The 11,894-nt window shown below is 42.3% G+C and overlaps 2 protein-coding genes across 2 annotated transcripts in view; one reads left to right on the forward strand and one right to left on the reverse strand.

The window, feature by feature from the left end:
- The window catches only part of LOC109417771 (uncharacterized), a 132,763-nt gene extending 128,106 nt beyond the window's left edge, over positions 1 to 4,657 (forward strand). The window contains exon 11 of the mRNA XM_062850336.1: positions 3,802 to 4,657. Within this exon, the coding sequence (XP_062706320.1) occupies positions 3,802 to 4,162 (361 nt within the window). The 3' untranslated portion in view covers positions 4,163 to 4,657. The remainder of the gene's footprint in view (positions 1 to 3,801) is intronic.
- Positions 4,658 to 5,063: 406 nt separating this feature from the next.
- LOC109420002 (endonuclease G, mitochondrial) lies at positions 5,064 to 11,789 on the reverse strand. The gene is made up of 2 exons (XM_019694290.3): positions 11,086 to 11,789; positions 5,064 to 5,453 (listed from the first exon to the last, which is right to left on the reverse strand). The coding sequence occupies exons 1-2, from the start codon at positions 11,677 to 11,679 to the stop codon at positions 5,064 to 5,066; spliced, it is 984 nt and encodes a 327-aa protein (XP_019549835.3). The 5' UTR covers positions 11,680 to 11,789.
- Between the last annotated feature and the right edge of the window lie 105 nt (positions 11,790 to 11,894).

The following is an 11,894-nucleotide window of genomic DNA, read 5'->3' on the forward strand; positions in this document are numbered from 1 at the left end:
ACTCGAAAAATCATACGCCGGAGAGATTTTTCAAAATTAGCGCCACCCTACTGTGGTATGCTCGCTGTATTAGAATCTATAGTCGTAGTCTAGTATCCATGGAAGGAAGCTTAGGGAAAGACCAGGCATATAATGCACTATTACCAAAGATGCGCAAAAATTGACAATGTCGCTTACGTCACATTGCAGAATTACGGCAGTATAGGCATATATATTTTGAACATATCAAATGAAAATTCCAAAATATATACGCGTAGCGGTCTCTCCAAATTACCTGAAACGTCCTATAATCAAAAAGTTATCATTACACCCGTAGACGTTAGGGAGTAAACTCAACAACACTTTGGACGGGGTTTCAGGGAAATTACAGAGAGTTTATGGGCGTTCTAGGAAGTATCAAGGAGTTTCATGGTCGTTTCAGGGACATTCAGAGACATTCCAGGGGATTTAAGGGGTTTTTCCGGTGGATCTAAGGCATTTCGTGGACTGTTGTGTACGTTGCGCAACAGTCAGAGTGGTTTCATTTACATGGCCTATGGGTAGTCTAGAAGGATTCCAGTTAATTTCAAGGGATCTAGGATTAGATTTAGACGTTCACTGGATAGTGGATATACTTCCAGTACCAACTGTTCAATAATTAGCGAGTTACCCTAGATGTTGATGATGTGTTCTAAAAATTATTACATATTTTGGTTGGAATCGCAAACTGTATTTCTAATAAAAATTACCTGTGAGATATTTTGCAACTGAGCTAGAAAAAATGACGATTAAAATAGTTTTCAGAAAAAATGTGCGAAAACTAGAAAAGAAGAAAAATATGACAATGATAAGGGTAGAGAACATTCATGGAAACATTTGTGGCAGATCATGGAAGAATTTAGACGAACAAAATGTTTGCTAATGCAATAACAAAATAGAATTTGGGCAAATATTCAAATGGAAATCCCCCTGAAATTTCTCTGGGAATTCCTTCAGGAATTCTTCTAGAAATTCCTCTATAATCAATTCATGATACAGCTGAATTGGTACATACCTATGGGAAATCCACTGTAAATTCCTCCTGAAATCGTTCCTATAATTTTTCTTGGGATTCCTTTAGCCGTAGGGATAATCCTAAAATTCCTTCAGGGAATCCACCTGGAAAAAATTATTGGAGGAATGTCTGACGGAACATCAATAAGGGAAAAAAATAATGTAGAAGAAACTCAAGCGGGAAACTCCACCAAAAAAAAAAACAAACACCAGATAATCATAATGGACTTCCAAAAAGAATTTCCAGGCAAAATACCTGGGAGGAATTCTGGAGTAAATAAAAAAAATCTGATATATAATCTCTTAGTGAGTTTTGGGGAAAAAAAATGTGCAGAATCTCTAAAAATGCTGGTAAAAATTTAAATGTAACTTTAGGAAAACTTCTTTTTGGAGGATTTTTAGATGAAACTACAGGAAGATAAAATGAACAAATGATTTCGGCTCAGTTATGCCCATGTGGCGCCCGAGCCTTCAAAATAAACGAATAAGTAAAAAAAAACTTCTGGAGGAATTTCTGGCAAAGTACATAGAGATTATTCTGACCATTTTTTATTATGGTAATTTTCTAGAAATGTTTTACAAAATAACCTAGTCAATATTATAAGAATTCTGATAGATTTCTTGTTGAATTACTGGCGTACTTCCGTATGAGATCTATAAAAGTCGTACTGATTATTTTTTTCTATCGAACTTGTTGCACATAATGTACGAAATTTTTGAAGGATGCTTGGTGCTTGTTGGCTTGCGGTAGCATTCGGGATATTTTATCTAAACATTGTTTTTTTAAGCAACTGCAGTTTCCTACGTATTCCACTAGGATTTTTTCCTGTAAGAATTCACCAGAAAGTCTTCTATAAAATGTCCCAGAACATAGAACAAAGTTCCCAAATTTTTAAGTGCGCGACCCCCTTTTGCCAGCAGATGTACTTTTCGCGACCCACCATAGAAATTCCTTCATTTGTTGTCTGTTATAGTGTGATATTCGACTGTCCCTCGCGACCCCCTGGATGAAGGCCGGCGACCCCGTTGGGGGGTCGCGACCCACATTTTGGGAAACCAATTTATTTTAAACCTTTCCCGGAAATTCATCTTAAAATTTCTAGAAATTTCACCACGAACCCCTCCAGAAATTTCTCCATGCATTTATCCTAAGATTACTGTAGAAGTTTCTCTTGGAAATCCCTTAAAAATTCTAGGCTTTGCCTGGGTCTTAGAATTCTATCTGGATTTTTATCTAGAAAAACATCCTAGAATTCTTTTACATTTTTTTGCCTCGACGCTTCCCAAAAGCCCTTTAGAAATTCCACGGAAATTCCGCTACGCTCCAAGAATTTGTCCTGGATTTTTTTCTAGGAATTCTTCCTTAAATTTCAAGAGGGGTCCTATGGAAAATCCTGAAGCCGTAGGGATCCTTCTAAAATTCTTCCAGCGAATCCACCTGGAATGAATTATTGGAGGAATGTCTGACGAGACGTCAATAAGGGAAAAATTTAAAGAAGAATAATGTAGAAGAAACTCAAGCGGAAAAAAAGCACCAGATAATTATAATGGATTTCCAGAAAGAATTTTCAGCATAATTTAAGGTAAAAGACCTGGGAAAAATACTGAAGAAATTTAAAAAAAAATCTAATATATAAACTTAAAGTGCATTTTGGAAATTTTGGAAAAAAAATGTGCAGAATCTTTGAAAATTTTGGTAAAATTTTTAAAGTAACTTTTAGGAAAACTTCTTTCTAGAGAAATTGTTGTTGAAACTTCTGGAAGAATTTCTGGCAAGGTACATAGAGACCATTCTGACATTTTTTTATTATGACAATTTTCTAGAAATCTTTTCGAAAATTACCAAAATTATTATAAGAATTCTGATGGTTTTTCTAGCTCAATTACTAACGTACTTCCGTATGCGATCAATGTCTATTGAACTAGTTTGAGAAAATTTAAGAACTTTTGGATCGGGAGGATGCTTGGTGGCTTGCAGTAGCATTTGGGATATTATATCTAAGTTTTGTTTTTTTTTTTTTTTTTTATGCAATTGCTGAAAACTTACCTGAAGATTCTGGACAAATCTTTAAAAAAATCCAGAATTTTTTTTAGAATTCGTCGACAAAATTTCTATTGTTATGAAGAATTCCTGCATCTCCACAAATGTCTCATGGAAGAAATATTATGTTACATAGTAGAAAGGAATATACCGTGCGAGCACCGTATTATAGACAGCTCCATATTCTGAACAGTCGGCTAACACAAAATAGATTTTCCCTTTATGAAGCATATATTGAATCGAGAGTTGAGGTGTTAATTTTATTAAGCCCCTCTATTATCCAATCGTTACAAAACATATCGTTTTTGACTGAACTGCGAACGTAGAAAATGTGTTTGTACATAGTAAGTAACACTATGTGTTCAGAATTAGGACCACAGCTTCTTATGGTGTCCATAATTAGGAACACGTCCTCCACAAACAAAAATATGTCAAGATCAGAGACTGGAAGTTATTATGAGATTTAATTTATTTTATACATTTAGCTAGACAACAAGCACACTTGATGGTAATGTGAAGCATTATCTCTAGCAACAACAACTTTCATTTATTTTAGTGTTTGTTGTGAGATTCCCTTAACCGTTCAGAATATGGGTACCGCACGGTATTTATAAAAAAAAATACTTCTATTCAAGACTTCAAGACATCGTTCCGAAAATGGCACTTATTGCCCGCACATCGAACCACCACACAATCCGACCACTTCCATTTTTTTTTCTTCCCCACAGGTGCTTCGTGGGAGATGCTCCCGACCAGTGGCGCAAGTGCAGCGATAAGTACTTCCCTAAGAAATCTCACCAGCATGGGCAGCAGCAGCACCCCAATGGGCTCACCGATGGTACGCGTCATCAAAACCAGAATAAAAAGGGTGAAGTCTATCAGTCACCACCGAAACCGGGTGGACTGAGGCACCTGGACGACGTGACGGCTCCGGCCGAGCTGTGGCCGGTGACGTTCCTGTACGACAAGGGACCGCCCGGTAGCGCCAACGGAGGAATGACCGTGTCCGCATCGAAGCAGATTCCCATGGCGGGCAACGCGACCCAACTCAGCAGCAACGTGATCGATTGTAAGAAGGACAAGTGCTAGGAACATATAGGACAACGTTAAATAGACGAATGATGTGATAATGCGCGATTACGATGGACATAGAAGACCGGAAGTTTGAATAGCAGCCAGTAGTTAGATCTAGAGATAAGCATTTATAAACGATAAGTCTCTCTTCTAATGGTGCTGTCTTAGGTCGCGTGGGTGGCGTCTCAAGGCGGCGAAATCAATGAACGATTCAGTAATCAGTACTGCCAAAATGATCTTCGACCTTCATTTCTGTTAATATTAATATTTATGCCACTATCGTATTAGAGGAACATCGTGAGCTCTTACCACTTTCTTTATCGCGAGGAAAAGATCCAGAAAGCAAAGAGGAAATTCGGAAATTTTTGACGTCGTCATAAAGAAAGCTGGTGACAAAATTCATCATCAAAAAGGGATCTAAACTATTTGTAAGACTTAATTTTATAACTCTAGTGGTATTTTTTTAGCTGTAAATCAATCGAATAAAGTATAGTGTATACTGAAATTGCATTGAGGAGTTTGAAATTTGAGTATGATGACCGCCAAATTCTGAGTCATATGACCGAAGCAGTAAGGGACATCTCCAACAATTTCAGTTTTATTTTTTATAGCATTTTGAAATTTGGACCGAAAAGGCCCTATGTTCACGTTTCGTACGTTGAGGATTGGTTTGCTAATCTCAAGCTTCATAATATATTATATTGATTCTTTGTGCAATTCCACTAGCTCTGACCAATAACGGAATAGCAACTACGAAGTGTACGGTCACCAATGCTCCTGCTCATGCTCAAAATATGATATCGGATATGTACGCAATAATAATACTGTCTTCGATTCGATTGCACCGCTCCCATAAGGAACAATATCTAAAATACCTAGTCGACAGGTAACAAACATAACACTTTCACGAATAAAACTAAACTTTCTTACCATTGATCCGAGACAGTTGACTCCGCGCGATCTTATCGAAAAAGAGCAGTCCGGCTGCCCGTTCGATCGTCTCCGGCGGAACCTGGAACATGGTCAGCGGAGTCTCGTCGTCAATTTTCTGATTCGGCAGTACGTAGGCTTCCATTTCCAGTCTGTGGTCGGCGGATTCCATCACAACCACCTTGTAGAAATGCGTCGGAACGGCCACGTTGCTTGCACCGATGACCTGGTACTTGACGTACAGTTTGCCATCGGCTTCCTTGCGGGGTAGATAGAGCGGACCGGTGCAACAGTACACGTTCTGGTATTGTTTCGTTAGCTTACGCACGTACCGCTCCAGGTGGTTCCACTTGTCCCGGTTAAAGCCCACACCGACCTGAAAGAATGGAAGATCGAGTGGAAAGAATGCTTCAGACACATGATTGATTTGAAATCAAGAAAATAAGATATGTATAAGGTCATCTGACACGATATAGAAATGCAAAATGGCCTTTGGCAGATGAAGCTCTCAGTATATAATTGTGGAAGTGCTGATATGAACCAGGCATTGTCCCAGTTGGGACTTTACGCCAAGAAGAAGAATATAAGGTCATCTCCAGCATCGTATGGGAGTTCCAAAATGCATCTACACGCTAAGACCGCTTAGCACCTAGAATGTGTAAGACCTACTCATAAGTGCATAATTTCCAGACCACACCAAAAATGTGTAACAGTTACACATTCACAAAAACAGCTCGTACACTTTTCTAATTGCGAAATGTCGATATTTTTTGTTTACCAAGGTCACTAGTAAACCTAGCTAGATTGCCGTACATTTTTTTTTTGCGAATTTCACGATTTTGTGGACGCAGGAGCTGATTTTGTAAATGTGTACATATTTTGTAAATTTATATGACCCCATCATAGAAACGGGTGTATAAATTCACCCAGTCAATAAAACAGAATACCTACTGCCTTCGGCAAAGTTCGGGATCCGTGAGCCTCCTGACATCTGCAATGCCATTTATAGACACTGTAGGGATATTCCAGGTCATCCAAACTGCCTTGGAGTTCTGAAATTCAGGTCTACACTCGTAAGAGTAGCCATATCTGATATGCTGAGTAATATTGCATAATCAACCGCGATTACTGGAGTAACCTAAAGTCTAGTAGCTTTAAACCTTTGGGACATTCAGGGTTGTCCAAACTATTCTATAGTTAAGTTCTTCAAATTTACAAGAATCACTTGTTGTGTTTTCGCCACGAATAATAGCATTGCATAGCCTACTGGGATCCGTGAGGCTCTTGACATCTCAAATGTCATTTAGAGACCCTAAAGAGATATTCCAGGTCAGCCAAATTACCTTGGAGTTCAGAACTTCAGGTCTACACTCGTAACAACAGCCATATCTGCTATACTGAGTAACGTTGCATATTTATCCGTTGTTACTGGACCAAAACGGTGCAAAACGGTGAGTCAATAAGGAGAGCGTCCAACATAGCTCTGGTCCGCACAAGTTTCTACCTCATGCTTTCACGAGTCAAGCGATGACAATGACCGCCAGCTAAGAGTTGTGTGCTTAGCTGGTAGTGCAGCCTGGGCACTGTTATCCTTCTGACTTCAGCTAGATTGAGGAGGTACGACCCGAGCGTCTGTTCACCAAGGAGGTGCGGCTCAAACAGCGTCTGTTCTGACATCCAGTGGCTGAATAAGAAACACTGCACCACGCCCAGCTAGATCCAAGGTGGTAGCCCCATCAGCGTGGTCGTCCCAGTGTTGGTTGGGACGTTAAACAGAACTGGCACGATGGCCCTCCGGCGAGACAGGAGTGTTGGCGTAGGCCCAATAAGCCACCCGTAAAAATCCCCATTGCGAATAACATAGGAGAAAATACGACTCGATAAATCGGCAAAAACCCACGCGACGAAATAAAGACTACGATTGGAAACTTGGAACATGGAATTGCAAGTCACAAGGTTTCGCAGGATGTGACAGGATAATTTACGACGAACTATATCCCCGCAACTTCGACATCGTGGCGTTGCAGGAACTTTGTTGGACTGAACAGAAAGTGTGGAAAAGTGGGCATCGAGCGGCTACCTTCTACCAAAGCTGTGGCACCACCAATGAAGAGTTAAGGGCCGTTTCTTCAACTACAGCATCATCAACGTCCACTGCCCACACGAAGGGAGACCTGATGACGAGAAAGAAGCGTTCTACGCGCAGTTAGAGCAAACATACGATGGTTGCTTGCCGCGGGACGTGAAAATCGTTGTAGGCGACATGAACGCGCAAGATGGAAGGGAGGAAATGTACAGACCGGTAATCGGGCGAAACAGCCTGCACGCCGTATCGAATGATAACGGCCAGCGATGCGTAAACTTTGCAGCCTCCCGTGGTATGGTAATCCGAAGCACTTTCTTCCCCCGCAAAGATATCCACAAAGCCACCTGGAGATCACCCGACCACCAAACAGAAAACCAAATCGACGGTAAATTCTTCTCGGATATAACCAATATCCGCACATACCGCAGTGCGAATATAGACTCGGATCACTAGGGGTTTGTGGGGCAAGATGGCCATATGGAGCAAGATGGCCACCCAGTATTTTAAGCATTAATTCGCAACATAAAAATATTTTCTGCATGGGTTGTGATTATTAACAATGTTTCATGTTTATGATGTACGAAAAAGTTACTATTAGTTTGCAAAATCTGCTATAAAATAGTGTTTGAAGTTTGAGTGTTAAAAAACAGTGATTTCTTATAGTATTAGGTCATCTGATTTTAAGGATTAGTTGAATAATATCGTTTTAAAAATTATTTTTAATTTTTAATGGTGTCTATATGTGACTGTTGTTAAACCTCGACAATAAAATTTCAATGTTTCAAATTAATTATATCATATAAAAAATGATAAACGTATCGTAATCATTCGGGGCAAGATGGCCACTTGTGGTAAAGTCTATGTCGCCATCCGAAAACCAATCTAAAGCAAATCTCAAAATTGTTATTGATATTCAGAGATACTGCGAAACCACAGAAATATATTTTTTCATATTAGTTGGAGCAGTTAAAATTAACTGTGATAGAGATGATACCTCAGAACAACTTAGAAGTTATTTGGTGTTGAACGATGATTGATTTCATTGAATATTTTGGCGCAGGGCTGGAAGATTATAGATAAAACCGCCATAAGAGGGTTCGTTACTAGACGTTGAATTACAGTATAATGCAAGAAAAGAGTAGTAATGTATATGCAGATAAATCGTTTCGAGAGAAACAAGTTTGCTGAAAAAATGAACCAAACCTTAGAACATTTTCAAAGAAATTTCTATCAATTTTATTTCAAACATTATCATAAAGAAAATGTTGGCAAATACCACACCCTCTGTAGGCAAAGTGTTGTGGGTGATTCGACCTTGGTTTATTGAACGTTTCTTAGGGATTGAAGCACACTAATTGTAAAAGTTTAGCTCTGTGGCCGTCTTGCCCCATATGGCAAAAATTCTATGTCGAAAGTAGAATTTATCAAATGAATTTATTTTGCATTCGTAGTGCAAAATAAAATGCTTTTTTGTGTTAAGAAGATAGAAAAGACATGAAACAAAAGGGATGAGTGTTAAACAGCTACATCCTAACGAAAGTATATACTCCCAAGGCGCCTAAGCTTAGGGTGGCCATCTTGCCCCACAACCCCCTACTTAGTCGCTGTATGCATGCGCTCAAAACTTTCGACAGTTATCACCACGCGTCGAAGTCGAATGCCGCGGCTCAACATCGAGCAGCTGCGTAACGTAGAAGTGGCTCCAAGACTATGCGCAGCAGTTAGCAGTGGCCCTACCAGCTTTGCGTAGCTACACTTGAAGATGGCTGGAGGGACATCTGATCCACCATAGGTTTGTAGAACCTCGGCTCCAGCACTAGGCTTCGCGACTCCGAATCACAGAAACGACTGGTACGACGGCGAATGTGAACAGTTGAAAAACGAGAACAATGCAGCATGGGCGAGAATGCTGCAACACCGTTCGAGAGCGAATGAGGCACGTTACAGACAGGCGCGGAACAGGCAGAACTCAGTCTTCCGAATGAAGAAGCGCCAGCAGGAAGAACGAGATCGCGAAGCGATGGAAGAACTGTACCGCGCTAAGGGCACACGAAAGTTCTACGAGAAACTGAACCGCTCGCGTAGAGGCTTTGTGCCACAAGCCGACATGTGCCGAGATAATAACGGGAATATTCACACGAGCGAGCGTGAGGTGATCGAGAGGTGGCGGCAGCATTACGATGAGCACCTCAATGGCGACGTTGCAAGTACCGAAGGTGGCGTGGTAACAGATCTAGGAGTATATGCACAGGACGAAATACTTCCGGCCCCTGACCTCCAAGAGATTGAGGACGAGGTTGGCCGGTTGAAAAACAACAAAGCCGCTGGAGCAGATCAACCACCAAGCGAGCTTCTAAAATACGGTGAAGAAGCAATGGTGAGAGCACTATACTGGGTCATTACCAAGATTTGGGTGGAGGAAGTATTACCGGAGGAATGGATGGAAGGTATCGTGTGTCCCGTCTACAAAAACGGCGACAAGTTGGATTGCGGAAACTACCGCGCGATCACACTACTGAGCGCTGCCTACAAGATACCCGAGCAAAGTCTGATAGCAAATTGAAAACTAATTTTACTGAGCGCTGCCTGCAAGATACTCTCTCAAATTTTATGCCACCGTCTATCACCGATTGCAAATGAGTTCGGGGGGCAATATCAGGCTGGATTTATGGGTGAACGCGCTACAATGGACCAGATGTTCGCCCACCGCCAGGTATTGCAGAAATGCCGCGAATACAACGTGCCCACACATCACTTGTTCTTCGATTTCAAATCGGCGTATGACACAATCGATCGAGAACAGCTATGGTAGATTATGCACGAATACGGATTCCCGGATAAACTGATACGATTGATCAAGGCGACGATGGATAGAGTGATGTGCGTAGTTCGAGTATCAGGGACACTCTCAAGTCCCTTCGAATCTCGCATAGGGTTACGGCAAGGTGATGGTCTTTCGTGCTTGCTTGGTTGCTGTTCAACATTGCGTTAGAGGGTGTAATAAGAAAAGCGGGGATAAACACGAGTAGGACGATTTTCACGAAGTCCGTTCAGCTGCTTGGTTTCGCTGTTGATATTGATATTATTGCTCGTAAATTTGAGACGATGGCGGAAACGTACATCCGACTAAAGAGTGAAGAGTGAGGCGAATCGGATTAGTCATATGATGGAAAAGGGCTCCAGTGAGGAATCACCACGCTCGCCACCCCGAATTTTTATCGACGGTGATGAAATCGAGGCGGTTGAAGAATTTGTATACTTGGGCTCACTGGTGACCGCCGACAACGACATCAGCAGATAAATTCAGAGGCGCATTGTGGCAGGAAATCGTTCTTACTTTGGACTCCGCAGAACTCTACGACCGAATAAAGTTCGCCGTAACACGAAGTTAACCATCTACAAAACGCTGATTAGACCGTTCGTCCTCTATGGGCACGAAACATGGACCCTACGTGCAGAGGACCAACGCGCCCTTGGAGTTTTCGAACGGAAGGTGTTGCGTACCATCTACGGCGGAGTGCATATGGAAGATGGGACTTGGAGAAGGCGAATGAACCACGAGCTGCATCAGCTGCTGAGAGAACCAACCATCGTCCACCCGCGACGATGGGGGCGGGTCAAGACATCAGGATGTCGGATAGCAACCCGACTAAAATGGTTCTCGAGAGTCATCCGACCGGTACAAGAAGACGTGGAGCGCAGCGAGCTAGGTGGGTCGACCAAGTAGAGGACGATCTGCGGACCCTACGCAGAGTGCGGAACTGGAGACAAACAGCCATGGACCGAGTGGAATGGACACGGCTAACTATGTACAGCAGAGGCCATCCCGGCCTTAGCCTGATCGGTAAGGTAAGTAAAGGAGTAAATCTTGCTTAACAGGTTACCGTATTATTTAGTTCTAGTTAAACATAAACTATCCTACCTGCGGTGCCATATTAGTCAGGAAGAACGTCTGATCGCAGTGCTGCTGATTTATCCTGTGGTTCCCGGCCGCTGCCAAATGGCCCCGATCAAATCCGGACCCTTTGTAATCGGAGTTCAACGACCGGAAGAACGGATGTATGCTTTCGTCCGGCTTGAAATCACATTTGGACCGATCGACCGCGTCGTTCGCCCGGACCGATTCCGCCGTCAAGTGCTCAAACACCCAGTGGGCCACCCGTGTCCGCCGGTCATAGGAAAGTACATAATCGTCGTACGATCGCACATTGTCCAGCCCCGGAAAGCCAAACTTCATTATCTGCCCGATGCGGCTCACATTGGCGGGCTTCTGTTCGGCCGGAATGGGCGAAGCAGCAGACACGGTGCCGAATATGGGCAAACCTGGCTTCGCAACGAGTTCCCGTAGCAGACTACCGGCGGCGGTCCGGTCGTTTACATAATCATGATGCTCTGCTACCCGATGGCACACAGCTGAGTCAGTGTTTTTCCTTCGTTCGACCAACGTACCCACGAAATAACTTCCTATTCCAACGGACGACAACACGAGGAAGCGCGACGCAAAGTTTGAGGACATTTTCAGTTAAAATTTGTCTGATAAAAGTTAAAACCTAAAATTAAATATCTAGAGCGACCGGCTGCGGAAGGCTGGGAAACTATCCGCACGCACCGCAACGCAAAAACATATGACTTTGACAGATCGAACAGCTGGGATAAACAATCGACGAAAGTGATGATCGACGCGCGTGTCAAAAGATGCTGTTCGGTAAAATAGCCTGTACCCATTTTCGG

Source organism: Aedes albopictus, chromosome 2 (assembly GCF_035046485.1).
Source record: "Aedes albopictus strain Foshan chromosome 2, AalbF5, whole genome shotgun sequence".
Taxonomy (NCBI): domain Eukaryota; kingdom Metazoa; phylum Arthropoda; class Insecta; order Diptera; family Culicidae; genus Aedes; species Aedes albopictus.